General features: G+C 40.9%; 1 protein-coding gene across 3 annotated transcripts in view; it reads left to right on the plus strand.

The window, feature by feature from the left end:
• The window catches only part of TESPA1 (thymocyte expressed, positive selection associated 1), a 75,272-nt gene that overhangs the window by 21,334 nt on the left and 34,579 nt on the right, over positions 1-19,359 (plus strand). For all 3 annotated transcript variants that reach the window (XM_032645182.1, XM_032645181.1, XM_032645179.1), the window contains exons 8-10: positions 2,676-2,884; positions 4,457-5,253; positions 6,407-6,500. In XM_032645182.1, coding sequence (XP_032501073.1) covers positions 2,676-2,884; positions 4,457-5,253; positions 6,407-6,500 — 1,100 coding nt within the window. The remainder of the gene's footprint in view (positions 1-2,675; positions 2,885-4,456; positions 5,254-6,406; positions 6,501-19,359) is intronic.

Below are 19,359 nucleotides of genomic sequence, written 5' to 3' on the forward strand. Positions count from 1 at the left end.
AGTCATATCATTTGAAAGTATTTTCTCCCATTTAGTAAGTTGTCTTTTCATTCTATCAGTGATTTCCTTTACTGTGCAAAAGGCTTTAAGTTTAATTAAGTGCCATTTGTCCATTTTAGCTTTTGTTTCCTTTGCCTTATGAGAGAGATCCAAAAAAATATTGCTACAATTTATGTCAGAGTATTCTGCTTGTGTTTTCTTCTAGGAGTTTTATGACTTCTGTTCTTATGGAACAGTGTTTACCCATTTTGAGTTTATTTTTTTATACAGAGTGAGAAAATTTTCTAATTCTTTTACATGTAGCTGTCCAATTTCCCAGCACCACTTATTAAAGAGACAGTCTTTTCCCCATTGTATACTCTTGCTTCCTTTATCATGCACCCTGAGTGCATGTTTTTTTTCCTGGGCTCTCTATTCTGTTCCATTGATCTATATATCTGTTTTTGTGCCCGTACCAAACTGCTCTGATGACTATAGCTTTATAACCGGGTCTGAAGTGGACACAAGTCACCTCTCCCCCCCGAGGTGTGCTGGCAGCTGTCACCTTAGTGGAAGCTGTGGCTGGAGATGGAAGGGCTGGAGCCAGAGGCTGGTGTGAGCCAGGGCTTCTCCTGTGCTCAGTGGCTCACAGCACCCTATCCGGGGCAAGACTGTGTCCTAAGTTGTTGGAGCAGAATTCCTGAGGGTCAGGTCTGAGCTGGTTCCATTCCCTCTGAGTGTGTGCTCTCCTGCATCCCAGCATTGGTACCTTCGCCCCAGAGGGGAGCAGGGCTGGAGCAAGAAGGGCCGGGGCGGGTGCCCATTGCAAGCAAGGGCCCATTGGGGAGCGGTCCTGGCACACGAGTCAGAGTTCCAGACCGCTCTCCATCTGCCTCTGCTGGGAGCGCCAGTAATGGCTGCCATCGCCCGGTTTACATGTAGCGCCAGGTCCAAGCCAGCTCCATCGCCCACAGCTACACACCCTTCACAGTAATGGCAGCCTTCACCCTAGTGGAGAGCTGCACCATGGAGCAAGAGGAACTATAGTGGGTGCCCCGTGTGGGTCACAGGAAGATGGCCAGAGTCAAGGCACTTTCAATCTGCTTCCTCCTCCTTGTCTCAGGGAGTCAGCGAGCGAGTGCGCTCTCTTCGCGAGCAGAGTCTAGGGTTCCTGCAGCCCTCCTGTTAGTCCCACTGGTTTTCAAGCCAGCTAATGGGACTCCTCTGCCCAGCATCAGACCCTAGGGCTGGGGTGCCCAGTTTGTGGTTTGAACCACCCACTCCCAGGGAGGATCTCAGAGCCCATGTAATCCCCCTCTTCCTCTGTGTCCCCTTGCAGGGATGCAGGTCCTGACCTGACTGTTTCTCTTCTCTTCCTACCCAATTCCGTGTAGATCTTGCTTTACAGCCTTGGCTGTGTAAGAGTGTATCAGTCTCCAGTGTGTTTTCAGCGAGAGTTGCTCCTCATGGAGATGTATTTTTGATCTGTTCGTTGGGGTGGGTGAACTCAGCATCTTCCTGCTCTGCCACCTTGATCTCCCCCCTCCTCGGTGATCTAGTCTTATGCCCACAATTCAGATAAGGAAACTTAGGATCATGAAGATAAAATTGGCAGTTAGGGGCTTCCCTGGTGGCGCAGTGGTTGAGAGTCCGCCTGCCGATGCAGGGGACACGGGTTCGTGCCCCGGTCCGGGAAGATCCCACATGCCGTGGAGCGGCTGGGCCCGTGAGCCATGGCCGCTGAGCCTGCGTGTCCGGAGCCTGTGCTCCACAACGGGAGAGGCCACAGCAGTGAGAGGCCTGCGTACCACACACACAAAAAAATAATAATAATTGTCAGTTAGGAGGAATGCACGAGAAGAGATCCAGGGATTCCAATTATCCAGCTATTACTCGAATAAGATGATCTCGATTTGGATCAAAAAGCCCAGCCTCCTTTCTGAAGAGAGTAACAGTGATTAGTCAAAGCCTCAAATAATTCACAGCTCCCCTACCCACATGGTTGTTTGGAACATGTAGTGGTGAGCTCTAGTGTCACCCAGCTTGGTGCTACCAAGCTTTGGATGTAGACATATGTTGGTGCCATACCGAGAGAGAGACAGAGACAGAGACAGAGAGAAAGTGTTTGGTCTGTAATGCAGGACTTCTGTCCTGAAATTGTGCTGTAAAGGGGCCTACTTCTCAAAATCAGGTTTTGAGCATACCTGTATAGATAAAATTTTATCCTCAGGGTGAGAATAAAATGAGTTTTATGTTCCTTACACACTCATTGCCTGGGTGTTCCACACAGCCACTGGCACAAGCTGAGTAGCAAGTTACAAAGCGCTTGGCAAAAGCCAGCTGTGTCACAGTATGTGCAAGTGGGAACTGACAGGTTAATAACACAACTGCAAGGTTTCTTTGCATCTAGACTGCTTTTGATTTTTCAAATCCCTCTCATAGCAAATTTTCATTCATCTGTAATCACTGTGGTCATGACAGAATCTCGTTCAATTTTTAAACCAGGGCGAGATTGTAACTCCTGTGTTTCAGACAGAGAGTTTAGATTCAGAGCAGTGAAAGCTTTTCTCAGTCACCAGTGGCAGATGGAGAAATGGCCAGAAAGGTATCTCAGTCTCCTGACACTTTTATTAGATAACTCTGGATTACCCTGTGTCTCAAAGCTTTGCTTGTTTACCCAAACCCCCTCTTTGCAGCATCTCAGAGATTCTGGACAAGGTGCAAGAAGATGCAGAAGATGTCCTTTTCAGTCTGGGCTTTGGCCAGGAGGACCACAAAGACACTTCTCGAATTCCTGCCCGATTTTTCACCACTCCGTCTCAGGCCAAAGGCATTGATTTCCAGCTCTTCCTGAAGTCCCAGGTGCGGAGGATTGAGATGGAAGACCCGTGCCTCATGCTGGCCAGTGAGTGTTACCACAGATATATGCTCAACTTCTCTCCCAGCCTGCAGTCATTCACAACAGGGATCAGTGGCTCTAGATACTACTTTCTCTTGGTCAGCTTCGCTCGACCCTTTGTCTCTTGTGTCTGTTTCTTCCTATGCTGTCTTCAGTGAAGATAGAGAACTTTGACTTCTCTTCTGTCTCTTGAAGAAATTGTCTTCAAGAGACCTCATATCACTATTACTTTCTTTAGATCTTCTCTCTTTCAGCTGAATCAAATAGGAACAATGTCTTTAAATCTTGTCCCCATTTTCTGTTTCTCAGTTGGAATTATTGAATGTTCCCCATTTATAGCCACTACATTAAAATCATTTCCATTTAGGGCAGTGGTTCTGTTAATTATGTTAAATTGTGCAGGAGTCAATAAAACATTCATATTCATAGGCTTTTCTTCCAGAGAAGGAAGGGCTCAGGAATATTTATGTTAAGTAAGCACGCCGATGATTCTTATGTATAATCCTTAGACCACGTCTAGGGAAACAATGATTTAAGGTGTCCCAATTCCATACTAAGGAAAGATATGAGAGGGCTTCTCTACCTGGATGAGGGATAAAAGACTCTATTTTTTTCTATGTGTTACAGTATATTTCAAATTATATTCTTTTACAGCCCCCCAACATAGTGTTTCTGACAGTGCTGTTTCAGATTCCTTGCAACAGATTCAACTTAAAAACTTGGTAAAACTACGCTTCTGAGCTCCACCTGCTGGAACAAGGATTTTGAGTTGGAGGATTTGCACAAGCATTTGAGATGATTCTTACACACACTAAAGATTGAGGATGATTTATTGAATTTATTTTATGTGCCAAGTACATAATTAGTTGTTAAATTCTGGAAGGACAGCAGCTAGGCAAGAGAAACATGACTCTTGCCTTTAGGACACTTACAGTTTAAGGGATATATGGTTTATCACAGTGCTTTCCCAACATGGGTGTATGTGTGAGTTACTGAAGGATATTGTTAAAATGTGTGGGATACAGTCTGAGAGTCTGTATTTGCAATAAGTTCCCAAGTAATGCCAATGCTACTGGACTACTGGCCACACTTTGAGAAGCAAAGTCTAGCAGAAATGATATAGTCCATCTAAATTTCTCTACCTCTGTCCATTGCCTAGTAATTGCTATCCCTCAAATTTGCTGCTATCAAAGAAGACTTCTATAACCCTAAAGTTTTCTTACTAAGAAAATAATGTTAATTTTGCCCTTTTTAGTCATGTTTGTCATCTAAGGCAAACACAGTGATAGAGACCGTTGTATACTGACAGCAGAGAGGATATGCTAAATCAAGATACAGAAAAGTTTTTCATCCTGTATAGAATTAATTTTTGGACTATTTGGGATAGGGAGTCAAAAAGTCAAGAAGGTCAAGAAAGAGAATCCTGGGTGTCAGAAATCTAAATGGGAGAAACGCTGGTAGAGAAAATGGCACCTTCTTTCTGAATTTTGAGTTTTAGGAAGGCTATTGAAGGGAAAGATTCAAGAAGTAATTTGCTGATGACCCCCTAGACTCACCATCTTCAACTCTTGCACTCAGGCAGGTTTAAGCAGGTGCAAACACTGGCCGTCACCGCCGATGCCTTCTTCTGTCTGTACTCCTACGTATCTAAGACCCCTGTCCAAAAGTTCACACCATCCCACATGTTCTGGAATTGCAACGCAACTGATGTGCCATCCATCAAGATTCTGCCCCCAGAGCCTGAACCTCACTCACCCAGAGAGCGCCTCCGGAAAGCCATCTCCAAGATGTGCCTGTACACGTGCCCACGAGATAGGCTATCACCACCCGACCACACCCCCAAAAGGAACAGTTTAGACCAGGTGGTGTGGGAAGTGATGGACAGAGTGCGAGGAGAGAAGTTGGTCCTCCAGCAAGACCCTGGGTTTGGGCCAGTCCCACAGGGAGATCCTGTGCCCCCCATCAGGGGTACAAAGCTGCCCACTTCTTCCTGTCCATGTGCCCTCTGCTTTAAAGAGGAAGCACAGCAGGGGGTGTCCACATTGCAAGAACCATCAGAAACTCTGGATTCTAACCCCTGTTGCACACATTCTCTGCCCAGAGCAGATCTACAGTGGAGCACAGACCCTGCACAGGTAAAGAGGCAGCTGTGGGGTCTACAAGCCACCAGTAAGGAAGCCCATTCAGCCAAGGATGAGACCTTCTGGAAAAGAAAGAGCAGAGCAAGAAAGAGTCTGTTTCAGAAGAATCCCATGGGCAGGAAGGTTAAATCACTGGACCTGTCCACCATCCAACAGAAATGGAAACAGGGCCAAGAGAGAACAGAACTGCACCGATCTCTAACCCAGCAGCTGCAGGACACTTTGGACTTGGAGGTGAGTGGGTTGAAAGTGAGGGAGAGGCTGGCAGAGAAAGGCTCTGGATTCCTTTCCTTGGGTAAAGGAAATCCAGGCTCCTTTTCCTTGCCAGATATATCAATTCTTTTTTATTTATTTATTTTATTTTTTCAATTCTTGAATTATATTCAGAAACCTTTGGGAATGGGTTAATATACAAGGAGGGAGAAAAAGAAATGAGCCTGGTTTCTTAAGAGTGCCCAGGTTTCTAGCACTATTTTTCTAATTCCTTATCTAATCTGATCTTCACTGAAGTTTCTCATCAAGCACACCTGCCCCTGTCATTTGTGGGATCCACACAAGAGTACAGATAGAGGTTACACACTAGGCTAAACACGATTAAATAAAATCTTCTCTTCTACCTTGACAAGCATGTAACCGCAAAGTCCTAGAAGTTCAGGTTCAAATCTAGAATTCTCACTCTTAGGACTTCAGTGCTAGAACATGGCAGGGTGGGCAGAGACCCTCCCCATCCTGTCCCCTTCTCTTCCCATGGCCAGATCTGCCCTGCACCGTAAGGGATTTTGCACATACATATGCGAACACCCCAGCCTGCATATACAAATGCCACAAACCCCCTACCCACACATATAACCACCATTAGTCATCACTCAGGCCTGGGAGTGCATACACTAGGAGAAAGGCTGGTCTTTGAGAGAACAGACACGAGGCAAAGCCAATGCATTTCCCTGAAACAGGCTTGGGGCCATTTGAATAGCATTTGGGGGTATTCTGGGTATCCAGAGCATGGTCTAGAAGGGGCAGTACAAGATCAAAGTGGACACATCCTCTAGGTCCACCAACTCTTCATCCCGTGAGCTCTCTAAAACTTGGAATTCTTCTTGCCTGGGTCTGTGGACAGTACTGCCATCAAGTGGTAGAGTCTCGAGGAAAAGCCCTCAGATCCTTGCCACAAAGAGAAGCCATGAAGATTTGCAGTGTCATTTGCATGTATGTCACCTCTCATTGAATGTAGAGCTGTTCCTGCCTTCCTCACTACCAGGCTCCTACCACAAGAGAAGAGGCCAAGTCTCTCAAGTACATTCAGCCTCTTTCCCTTACAGCTATCTGCCATTCTGCACTTTTCTCCAACACTGGCACTGACTGAGTTCTGCTGGGATCTTGGTTACAGGTGCAAAGCAACAGTGAGGAGGAAGAGAGCCACTGGCCCAGCAGATCCAGAAACCACCACATCTACCAGACTTTTGCTGGCAAAGACTCAGGAAGTAAGTGAAGTGGATCTGTCTCTCTCTCTCTCTCTCTCTCTTTCTCGTGTGTGTGTGTGTGTGTGTGTGTGTGTGTGTGTTTCTCAAACCTCACTGCACATTGTAAGCACATGGGAAGATTTAAAAAAATACTCACAGTGAAGTGTCCCACATCCTGCCTTCTGATTTAATTGGTATGGCGTGGAGCCCAGGGACTGATTTTTTGTTTGTTTTAAAGCTCCTAGTGTAATTCTATTATGGCTGGATAAATACTTTTCTAGATCAGTGGTTCTCAAACTTTAGCATCAAAATCACCTGGAGGGCTTGTGACACTACAGATGGCTGGGTCCCAACTCCCAGAGTTTCTGATGGAATAGATCTGGACAGGGCCTAGGAATTTGCATTTCTAACAAATTCTCAAGTGATGTCAATGCTGTTGGTCTGGTGATCACAGTCTGAGAACTGTTGCTCGGGGGGAAAATTCCGTATAACCTTAATTTTCCAAATGTAGTCTGCAGATCAGCGGTATTAGCATCATTTGGGATTTTGTTAGAAATGTGGAATCCCGGCCCTTCCCCACCCCCGACCTAATGGATCAAATTTTATTAAGATCCTTAGGTGATTTACTTGCACATTGAAGTTTGAGAAGCACTGTAGTTTGCAACAGGTGAAGACAAACCAGATGAAGACCAACCATGGAGATTTATACCCCAGCACCTGCTTTTAGCTACTTTCTAATCAGCCCAAATCATAGGACTTAGGCAAGAGTCCTCAATGTATCTCACATGTGTGTTCATTTAGGCTCTGAGTTCCATTCTGCAGCTAGGGTCTGATGTACATAGCTCTCCTTCTCTCCTCAAAGAAGGACAATGAATCTCACGTAGGTAGTTATTGCAGCTAAAATGTCTTTCTTCTAGATATGAATTTCGAGTATTAACTCTTTCAGAGCTTTCCTTTATTTTTTGAAAATTTTGACTAAAGTTTTATTATTTAAACTAAGCAGAAATTAATCTCCTGGTACTTCAACTGCCTATCCGCTAGGACCACAGAGAATATGGCATCAGAGATAATGATTTTTAATCATCTTGCTTAGGGTTCCCTCCATTTTGAACGTCTGAGTACTATTTACTGCACTTCCTAGTCCAATAGCTTTTTGTTTAACACCAAAATTTCATTGTTACTGGTCCAGAATCACAAAGGTCTTTATGATTCTAACTCCTTTAATTCTAATTATCTGTGGGTTTAGGGTCCTAATCGCTCTATATTCTCTCTTACCCATAACTTTCATCTCCAGATATATAGCTTGTATGTATCAGTCACTCACAAAAGAGGTAAATGTCAGAAGACAGCAGGCTACTATATGTAGTTGAAAAAATTTAAGATATGGAGTCAAATGACCTACCTCCTACTAGCTCAGTAATCTTGCCAAACTCACTTAACTTTGTTTGCTCCCATGAAACCTGACAGAGAGTTTGTGTAGGTAATGCACCATATGCTGGAATAACCGTTACGACGTTGCCGTTGCTACTGATTTTAGAAAAGGTAATCATGGGCAAAATATTTAGATCAGTGAATCCCAATCTTACAGGCTTTTAAAAAAATTGCTATTTCCTGGGCTCCACCTAATAAAATTAAATACAAATCTCTTAGGTTTGGACTTGGGCATTATTGTTTATTCTTCTTTAAAAGTTTCCTCGTGTTAGCAGTTACCTATTTTTGCATAATAAACCACCCCAAATGTAGTGACTTAAAGGAAAACTTATTTATGATTTCTTGCTGTTTAGTGGGTTCACTGGGGGGGGATTCTTCTGCTTGGTTCATCTGGGTTCACTTATGCAGCTGTTTTTGGCTAGTTGACTGGGCTGGACTAGAAGGTCTAAATGGGCTCACCCTATTGGCACTGGCCTTGGTGCTGAACCTCTCTGCTGACTGGCAGGCAGGCAGGCGCTCTCTCCATGTGGTGAGTCATTCTTCAGTAGTCTAACTTGTCTTTCTTACGTGGATGTTCAGCAAAAACTGAAGTTGCAGTGGCTCTTTTTAAGGATATGTTTTAAGTTGTACAGTGCCCCCTCTACCACATGTTATTGCTGAAATCAAAGCACAAAGCCAACCTAGATTCAAAAGGAAGGAAAACAGACTTTACTTTTTAAATAGGAGTGGCAAAGTCACACTGTGAAAAGGCAATGTGGAATGGGAGGGTTGCTGTGGCCATCTTTATAAACAGTCTCTCACAGACAGTGATTCTGACACCCCATGAGGGTTAAGAAAGACTAGTTTAATTAAAGGGCTTTATCCTCACATATTAAAGTTGCCCTGAGGGTAAGCTGTCATTCTAAAGCTCATTGAAACTCAGCCACAGCATACAAAATTTGAAAAGAAAATTAACTGCTAAACTTGTAAAATTCGAATAGAAAATGTGGAGTATATGCACCACAGCTAGGTTTCCCTGCCAAAAATTTTAATTTATTCTAAAATAGCAAAACAAAGCTTTGCTCAAGTGTTACTTGTCCAGCAGATGTCAGCCTCGCACAAGAAAATGCCGATTTGTCCAGCAAAGCAGGCTGTGTAGGATCTATATGATTATACCTTTCTAGACAATTCATGCAATACCCAAAACGTCAGTTCCTCTCACAAACGTCCCATCTTTGACTAAAGGTCAGTATACAGAAAGATTGGAATTGAGTTGCCAGGGAGGAAGTTTCTAGGAGTTAAACATTTCAAATAAGTAACTAGATGTAACTAGACTCCATTTTCTGCTAGGTGATGGGATTTCATTACAGCAGGAGTTACTGTGTTTAGAGATGCTATATTTCACTTACTCTAAGATGTACATTTTTCTGCACTTGAATATCTCTGAAATAGAATGGGTCTAACAGTTGGCAGTGTCAACCAATATACTTGTGTGTGTGTGTGTGTGTGTGTATATATATATATATATAATACATATATTTGTCTTCTTAATGGAATACAAAATTAATTATGTCTTACAAACAATGTTTTATCAGATTCAATGAAACACAGTAACTTTAGAAATTCAATGCACTTAGCCTCTCAGGTATGAGGAGGTGATTTTATAGATTTTCCTTTTATGATTCCCCTAGAAAATGAGAGATCTCTCCTTCACTGACACAGACTTCAGCTGAGGCAGGGGGTCACAGTGGTTCCCAAATCATTCCAATGTTCTATGAGTTTCTTTATTAATCTTCTCACAAAGCTATAAGCTCTCTCTCTCAATCCACTCCTCTATCATCCTCTAAGAGATCACATGGAGTGGGAAGTAGCTATGAAAACAGCTCAGCACTGGCAAGATTAAAGACTGCATAAGAAACACGGATAGGGAAATTCACTCACCACCATCAAAGGCAGAACTAGGTGGGACAGTTCCTCAGATCTACTGCCCCTTCCAGGATCTGTAATTATCTCCCAGGATCTCTGTATCTAGTCCCAGGTGTTAATCTACTACTTGTTGTCAAGCATAGGAGAGGTGCAAGCATGGATAGAAAGTGGTAGCAGCACCCAGCCAGCAGCTGTGTCTAGTTGTGTGGTCCTCATATTTCACAAAGATACTCACTTGAAGAGGCAAATAGGGGTTGGAACCCAGCTCTACTGAGCTTACCTTCCATAATCTCAAGGGTCTTCTTCTTCTAAGAGAGAGTTTATTTTTTCCCCTAATTTATCTATATAAGATGAGCACCTTTCTGTAATTAGCACAAGGGTACATTTTCTGTTAAAAGAGGATCTTGTTCCCAGCTATCAGCTTTCATCCCTCCCACTCCATCTTTTAGTCTCTTCCAGAGAAGTCTTAATCTTCCTCCAAGTTCCTGGCAAAGAATGACACTCATCCCTCATAATTTGCACCTTGCTCAAGAATTTCAACTTCATGGCCCTTTTATTGGTGCCCTGTTGCTGAAATTTAAATCATTTGACCTTTACCACATTTATGAGAAGCACTGCTAAGGAGAATATTTTTATTTTTATTTTGTTGTTGTTTCTTTTACCAGATCTGAGGTAGTACAGCATAATATATATCCTGTTTGTGAAGTGATCATATCTAGAAGTGAGAGGTTTCATTTTATTATCAACACTGCTAGCAGCAGTGGGAGAAGAGTCAGGAAGGATTAGGTGGGGAGGCTGGTGCAGAGCACAGGATAAAGAACTAGTCTGAGATAATCCCAAATGGTGGGTAACTCAACACACTATCTGTTTGTGCTTGGTGGAAACTCTGTGAGCCAGGTAGCTACAGACTTGCTCCTTGATGAAAGATTTTGCCATATGATAATATTAACAATAACAAATATATATAGTGCTTATTACATGTCATACACTATCCTTAGCACTTTGTGGGAATTAAATCATTTAATCCTGTGATTTAGGTTGCTTTATTGTTCCCCATTTTATAGGTGATGACCCTGGGCACAGTTATTTTTATACCAAAATAAATTCTCAAGAGGAACTATCAGATAGGAAGTGTAGGGAGAGACAAGAAAAGGGAGAGGAAAGAGAGAGAGGACTATGAGAATGTGATAATTATTTTTCTGCCTCATTTACATTTCTTACCAAGGTTGTTTTGTGTCTGTGGGGTAAATATAATTAAAAACAAAACCTTCTGCCACCCCAGAATCCCTCTCCGGAAAGGTATAAGAGAAAGAAAAAAGTTATGTTTTTGAATAAACATTAAACCAGAATACGATGTCATCACAGGCAAAGGATGTGCTAAAGAGATTGCAGAGACGGAAGGGGGTCTTACCCTCTTATATATCCAAGAAGATACAACCCATTACATACATGTTGTCAAAATAAACAATAACTAGTCCTCAAGTAAGAGGACTTGACAGCACCATTTTCCACACATAGTTCATCCTAGATTCACCTGATAACTGAGGTGGCCAACCATATTAGCTTATTGCCTTTAGCCAAAGGAATAATAAATACCTCTCATGTTTTTATGGCAATTCGTGGTTTTGCAGTTGGAGCCAGGCATCTAAGTTAGACTGGAGACTGGGAGATGGGGGTTCTATGATCCTTGATACATTTCAAAGCAATGGTTTCCATATCCTTGAGAGAGACATTTCTGGTTTGTAAAGGTTTCAAGGGGCTGATTCAGCCTTTAAAAAAGATTTACATACATTTCAAAGAAACAAAGAATTTACAAGTTTCCTAAAGAGACATGTTTTAACCTGCCAGGTGAGTGACCTGCCGCTGCACAGTACACCCCCATGGCCCTACCAAAGTGGCCAGGTGAGCACAGCCCACACAGGGAATGCTCCTTGAGTCAACCTAGTTCTGATGGCCAGTAGGATTGCCTTTCTGGGCTCCACAGGTCTGAAACAATTAAGAGTTCTTGGCAGGCTACCACCCGCAGGGCACTGCACAGACAGCAGACTGAAACAACCCCCAGTCTTCCCATGCAGAAGGCCTATTTACTTGTCCTGGAGCATCAGCCTGAGAAGTAGAGTTCAAGTTAACCACACATCTAGATGCTACAGAAGTGTTCTCAGGGAACATTAGCCAGTACTCTCACTTGACTTCACTACAGCTCACCAGTACCTCCCAGAAAGGTGCTTATACACTCAACTGGAGCCCAGAATTTTGCAACATTCTCAAAGGGACATCTCCGGGTTCTTGGTCTTCATGCCAGCAGAGTCTACAATTTCAGTCCCACAGGACCGTATATACTTGCATATCTTCAAAGCTGCTGCCTGAAGGTCTAACTTTCAATCAGCCCCAAACTGAGATCCCTCCTCCAGGACACTCAGAGGTCCTGGCACATTCTCAACAACTGGGACCTACCCAGAATAAATCAGGCTGCTTAGACAAACACAAATGTTTGAGAGACAACAAGCTAGGGAAAGGTTAAATGATAAGGTTCATCTCCTACACAAGGCCATTCCTTCAAGACTGGGAGACGTAGCTATTTCACATAGAAACAACACAGAGAGTCAAGCAAAAATGAGGAGTCAAAGAATATGTTTCAAATGAAAGAACAAGATAAAAACCCAGGGAAAAGAAACAAAAACACCTCAATGAAATAGAGACAAGTAATTTACCTGATAAAGTGTTCAAAGTAATGGTCATTAAAGTGCTCACCAAACACAGGAGAAGAATGGACAAACACAGTGAGAACTTTAAACAAAGTTATAGATAATAAAAGAAAGTAGAAAACAAACATCACAGGTTTGAAGAATACAATAACTGAACTGAAATGTACACTAGCAGTGTTCAACAGCACACTAGATGAAGCAGAAGAAAGAGTCAGTGATCTGGAAGACATGGCAGTGGAACTCACCTAACAGACCAGCAAAAAGAACAAAGAAATTTAAAAAGTGAAGATAGCTTAAAGGACCTATGAGGCAACATCAAGAGGAATAACATTTGAATTGTAGGGGTACCAGAAGGGGAAGAGAGAAAGGGGCAGAAAACATATTTGAAGAAATAATGGCTGAAAATGTCCCTAACTTGGTGATGGAAACAGACTAGATGTCTGGATCTGTCTAGATCCAAGAAGCCCAGAGTGTTCCACACAAGATGAACCCAAAGAGAGCCACACCAAGATTATAATTAAAATGTCAAAAGTTAAAGATAAAGAGAGAATCTTAAAAATAGCAAGAGAAAAACAACTTGTTATGCAGAAGCTAACCTCCATAAGACTATCAGCCAATTTCTCAGCAAAAACTGCAGGCTGGGAGTGGCATGATATATTCAAAGTGCTGGAAGAAATAAACTTCCAACCAATTAATACTCTACCCAGCAAGGTAATCATTTAGAATTGAAAAGAAGATGAAGAACTTTCCAGGTAAACAAAAGCTAAAGGAGTTCATCACCACTAAACCAGTCTTGCAGTAAATGTTAAAGAACCTTCATTAAGCTGAAAAAAGGGGACACTAATTACTAACAAGAGAACATATGAAAGTGAAAATCTCACTGGTAAAGGTAAATATATATTAAAGGTAGTGGATTAATAACTTATAAATCCAGTATGAAGGTTAAAATACAAAAGCAGTAAAAATAACTAGAACTAAAATAATTAGGTAAGAGGTACACAAAATTAAAAGATGTAAAATGTGACATTAAAAACACAAAATGTGAAACAACAAGGTCCTACTGTATAGCAGAGGGAACTATATCCAATCTCCTGGGACAAACCATAATGGAAAAGAATATTTTAAAAGAATGTATAATGTGTAAAACTGAGTCACTTTGCTGTACAGCAGAGATTTGTACAACATTGCAAATCCACTATACTTCAATTAAAAAGCAAAAATAAAATAAAACCCACAAAATTTGGATGGGGGCGTTAAAATATAGAGTTTTAGAATGCATTCAAACTTAACTTGCTATCAACTTAAATATATCAAAACTGTCAACAAAGTGGGCATAGAGGGAACATGACTTAGCATAATAAAGGCCATATATGACAAGCCCACAGCCAGCATCATACTCAATGGCGAAAAGCTGAAAGCTTTTCCTCTAAGATGAGGAGCAAGGAAAGGGTGACCACACTCACCACTTTTATTCAACATAGTACTGGAAGTCCTAGCCAGAGCAATTAGTCAAGAAAAAGAAATAAAAGGCATCCAAATTGGAAAGAAAGAAGTAAAATTGTCACTATTTGCAGATGACATGATTTTATATATGGAAAACCCTAAAGCCTCTTCCAAAAAACTGTGAGAACTAATAAACAAATTCAGTAAAGGTGCAGGTTACAAAATTGATATACAAAAGTCTGTTGCATTTTTAAACACTAACAATGAGCTATCAGAAAGAGAAATAAAGAAGACAATCCCATTTATAATTGCATCATAAAGTAAATTAAAATACCTAGAATAAATTTAACCTAGGAGGTGAAAGATCTCTACACTGAAAACTATAAGACATCAATGAAAGAATTGGAGAAGACACAAATAAATGGAAAGATATTTTATGCTCATGGAGTAGAAGAATTAATTCTTTAATTAATTAAAGAATTAATTAATCCTTTAATTAATTATTTATTTTAAAATTATTATTATTATCAATAATAATAATTATTAATTAATTATTAAAACTTCCTTACTACCCAAAGCAATATACAGATTCAGTACAATCTCTTTCAAAATACCAAGGGTATTTTTCACATAAATCAAATACACAATCATAAAATTTATATGGAATCACAAAAGATCCTGAACAGCCAAAGCAATCTTGAGAAAGAAAAACAAAGCTGGAGGCATCACACTCCCTGATTTCAAGCTATACTACAAAACTATAGTAATAAAAACAATATGGCATTGGCATAAAAACAGATTGATGCAACAGATAAGAGAGCCCAGAAATAAACCCACCCATGTATGGTTAACCGATTTATAACAAAGGAGGCAAGAAGAAACAGTGAAGAAAGAAGAGTCTCTTCAATAAATTATGTTGAGAAAACTAGACAACCACATGCAAAAGTATGAAACTGGACCACTATCTTACACCATACATAAAAATTAACTCAAAATGGATTAAAGACTTGAATGTAAAACCAGAAATCATAAAAATCCTAGGGAAAAAAAAGTATAGGCAGTAGGCTCCTTAACATTGATCTTAGCAATATTTTTTTTTTGACTGACTCCAGAAACAATGGAAACAAAGCAAAAGTAAATACATAGGACTATATCAAACTGAAAAGCTTCTGCACAGTGAAGGAAACCATCAACAAAATAAAAAGGCAACCAACTGAATGGGAGAAGATATTTTCAAATCATATACCCAATAAGCGGTTAATATCCAAAGTATGTAAGAACTCATATAACTCAATTAATAAGAAAAACAAACAATCTATTTAAAAAATAGGCAGGATCTGAATAGACGTTTTTCCAAGGAAGACATACAGATCAGGTCAATAGGCACATGAAAAGATGCTCAACATCACTAATGCAAGTCAAAACCACAATGTGATCGCACCTCACACCTGTCAACATGGTAAAAAAGACAACAAGTATCAAGTGTTGGCAAGGATGTGGAAAAAAGCGAACCCTCATGAACTGCTGATGGGAGTGTAAATTGATGCAGCTGCTATGGAACACAGTATGGCGGTTCTTCAAAAAATTAAAATTAGAACTACCAGTAAATGCTCTTCTGAGTGTTTATCCAAATAAAATGAAAACACTAATTTGAAAAGATACATGCACCCTTGTGTTCATTGCAGCACTATTTACAATAGCCAAGATATGGAAACAACGTGTGTCCATCAATGGATAAATGGATAAAGAAGAGGTGGTATATGTATACAGTGGAATACTACTCAGCCATTAAAAAAAGAAATCTTACCATTTTCAACAACATACATGGACTTCAAGAGTATAAAGACGCAGACCTACTAGAGAATGGACTTGAGGGCACAGGAAGGGGGAAGGGTAAGCTGGGACAAATTGAGAGAGTGGTATTGACATATATACACTACCAAATGTAAAATAGATAGCTAGTGGGAAGAAGTCACATAGCACAGGGAGATCAGCTCAGTGCTTTGTGACCACCTAGAAGGGTAGGATAGGGAGAGTGGGAGGGAGGGAGACGCAAGAGGGGAGAGATATGGGGATATATGTATATGTCACTTTGTTATAGAGCAGAAAATAACACACCATTGTAAAGCAATTATACTCCAATAAAAACGTTTAAAAAACAGTATTATGCTAAAGGAAATCAGTCTGACAGAGAAGCCAGATACCATATGATTGCACTTCTATGTGGAATCTAAAAACAAAACAAACAAACAAAACAAAACTCATTATACAGAGAACAGATTGGGGTTGCCAGAGGGGTAAAGTGTTGGAGGGTAAGTGAAATGGGTTACGGGGATCAAGAGGTACAAACTTTCAGTAAGATAAATAAGCTATGGGGATATAGTATACAGCCTGGATACAGTAGTCAATAATATTGTATTGCAAATTTGAAAGTTGCTAAGAAAGTAAATCTTAAGAGTTCTCATCACCCCTCCCCACACACAAAAGAACCATGCTTTAAGAAAAGGGGGGGTGGAGGCAAAGCCTATTTCTCAACAAGGAAATTTAACTTCTTATTTTGAATTTGTGTTTGCCATTACACTTTGCATCTTCGTTTCTCTTCCTTTGCTTTCCCTTTCTCTGTACTGCCTCATTCTTCTTTGGAACTGTGGGAGGCAGAAGAGTAATTTCTATATGCCTAACATAATGTTCATTTTCTGCGTTATACATTTCGAATATTCCAGTGGATTACCAAGGCTGTATCCAAGGCAGTCACGCCACATGGCTTCACGTGTCAACATTCACATAGACTGTAGTGTAAGCATTGCTCCTGGAGATGTGCAGAGCAGAGGCCCTGGCTCCATCCACACTACCTCATCTAGCCCTTCATGTGAATGGCCTTTAGTGATTATATAACCTTTTTGGAGATATTATCTCACATAAACCTTATAATCACATAGAGAGCAAAAACCATTTTATGCTTGATAAGGCTCAGAGCAGGAAAATTACTTAGCGAGATTATGTAATTAGTTTTTTTTTTAACATCTTTATTGGGGTATAATTGCTTTACAATGGTGTGTTCGTTTCTGCTTTATAACAAAGTGAATCGGTTATTTAGTTAATATCAGAATCAGAGCTAGAACTTAGGTCTCCTGACTCCAAACCAGTGCTCTTCTCATCAGTGCACACTGCCCAGAGTGTGCAGGAGCTCAGACTGTAGCTGTGGATCAGAGCAAGCCTCACTATCTTTACTTGAATCTGACCTTCATTTACTTGTGCCCTAACCCTTTGAGCTAAGCACCAATAACCTCACTACCTTTATCAACACTGAATTTTGCTTGCCTTCTTATAAACTCACCGGCAAGATGAGTGTTAGGCAGGTTAAGCAGGAACACTCACAGGCCACTTGGAGCTCATAGTTTAGTGAAAGACATGATAGGAAAATCCACAATTACTTTGATTTAATTTCATCAAATGCCATAGGGACATCGAAAAATGAACTTCCCAGAGGATGACATGTCCAGATGAATCTGGACAGACGAGTAAAAGTTGAACAGGAGAAAGGTATGGGGGGAGGTAGAAGAAGAAACAAGGCATTGATATCCTAGGCAGAGAGAAAACACGTTCAGAGGCAAAGAGAAATGGAATGTCATAATACTGTATCTTCAGAAGCTACACCTTCTGCCTAGTGGTCGAAAGGGAATATGTGGGAGAGGATCAAAATTAAGAATAGGAAAGATAAATAGAAATCAGATTATGAAACAAAGTCTTCTGTGTTATTTTCAGAGTTTTGGTTTAGTCTAGGAAGATAGGAAACTACTTAAAAATGTATGAAGGAAGTGACATGATTAGATTTATCTTTTAGAAAGATCATTCTAGCAGAGGTATGGGAGATGGATTAAATAGGGAGCTAGTGGAGTAAGGAAGATCATCTCAGAGTCTACCACAAAAGACCGAGGAGAAATGTAATGACCAGAAATAAGACAAGAGTGCTGGGAATAGAGAGGAAGAAGAGTGAGCTTTTGAGATATTTAATATGTACAATGGCTAAGCCTAAGACCAAGCATATTTGTGTTTGTGGGAGAGGGAAGGGATGAGAAAAATAAAGGAACACAGAGAAATTGGCAGGTTTCACCTTAGGTAACTAAGTGAATATTAATGCCCTTTTATTAAGAACAAAATACAGTAGAAGCAACAAGTTGGAAGGCAAATATTTTAAAGTATAAGTTTAAAAAGGCAAAATACTGCTTCAGGAAGGAAGGTGTAGTGTTCAGTAACATATGTCATAAACTATCCACTAGGAAAGACAATGCAACTATACCTTTGGATTTTCCACTAGAAAATGATTAGGAAACTTGGTAACAGTATTTTTATTGTGTGACAGGGCTTTACAATATTAATGTGAAAAATGAATAGGAAATTATGCAAACAAAGTAGGTAAAGGGGTCAAGAGGCTCTAAGGAGTGTTTTGTTTTGTTTTCTAGGATGTGGAAGTTTTAAGCATGTATATTTGCTGAAGGAAAAGAATCAATAGGGTGGAGAAGGCCATGGTTCAGGAGGGAAGGGAAATGAGGATGTGAGGTCAACAGAGAGCTGGAATAAGTTGAGATCCAAAGCATTTTGGAGGGTTTAGCCAGGACCTTTGAGTTTAGAGGAAAGGAAAAAGGACAGCTGTGAATACAGTTACATTGGTTGTCTGGAGAGGAGGTCAAGAAATATATGCTTACTGGTTTCTCTCTTTTTCCTGTTGGGTCATCATTAAAAGCATGAGGCAAGAAATTTGAGGAGGATCATAAAGATTTGAGATCACCACTATGGAGAAAGGGCAAGAATAATATTTATTAATAGAAATATGTATTAATAGTCGAATTGGTGAACAGCATTAGGGCTCAGCTCAAGGTGCAGAACATGGATTGGGAATAGTTTTGTCATTTTCTCCAGCAGTGCTCAGCAGTCTATAAAAAGAATAAGAATAAAAGCATAGGTATACTTTTATAAGTCTAAACATTAAGAAGTGAACTTTTTCAGGAATCTCATTTCATGGTGAGAAGAGCAGAAAGCCTAAGTCACATGACTCTTTGATCCCATTGCTGCTGCTGATAATAACTTTAAATATTACTTACAGTAGTGAGAAGCATTTCCCCAGGTAGAGTCTAAAAGTTTCTACCAATCCAGTACACAAAGTTGTCTCAAAGATGCATGATGTGGGCTTCCCTGGTGGCGCAGTGGTTGAGAGCCCGCCTGCCGATGCAGGGGACACGGGTTCGTGCCCCAGTCCGGGAAGATCCCACATGCCGCGGAGTGGCTGGGCCCGTGAGCCATGGCCGCTGAGCCTGCGTGTCCAGAGCCTGTGCTCCGCAACGGGAGAGGCCACAACAGTGAGAGGCCCGTGTACCGCAAAAAGAAAAAAAAGATGC

Source organism: Phocoena sinus, chromosome 10, assembly GCF_008692025.1.
Source record: "Phocoena sinus isolate mPhoSin1 chromosome 10, mPhoSin1.pri, whole genome shotgun sequence".
Taxonomy (NCBI): Eukaryota; Metazoa; Chordata; class Mammalia; order Artiodactyla; family Phocoenidae; genus Phocoena; species Phocoena sinus.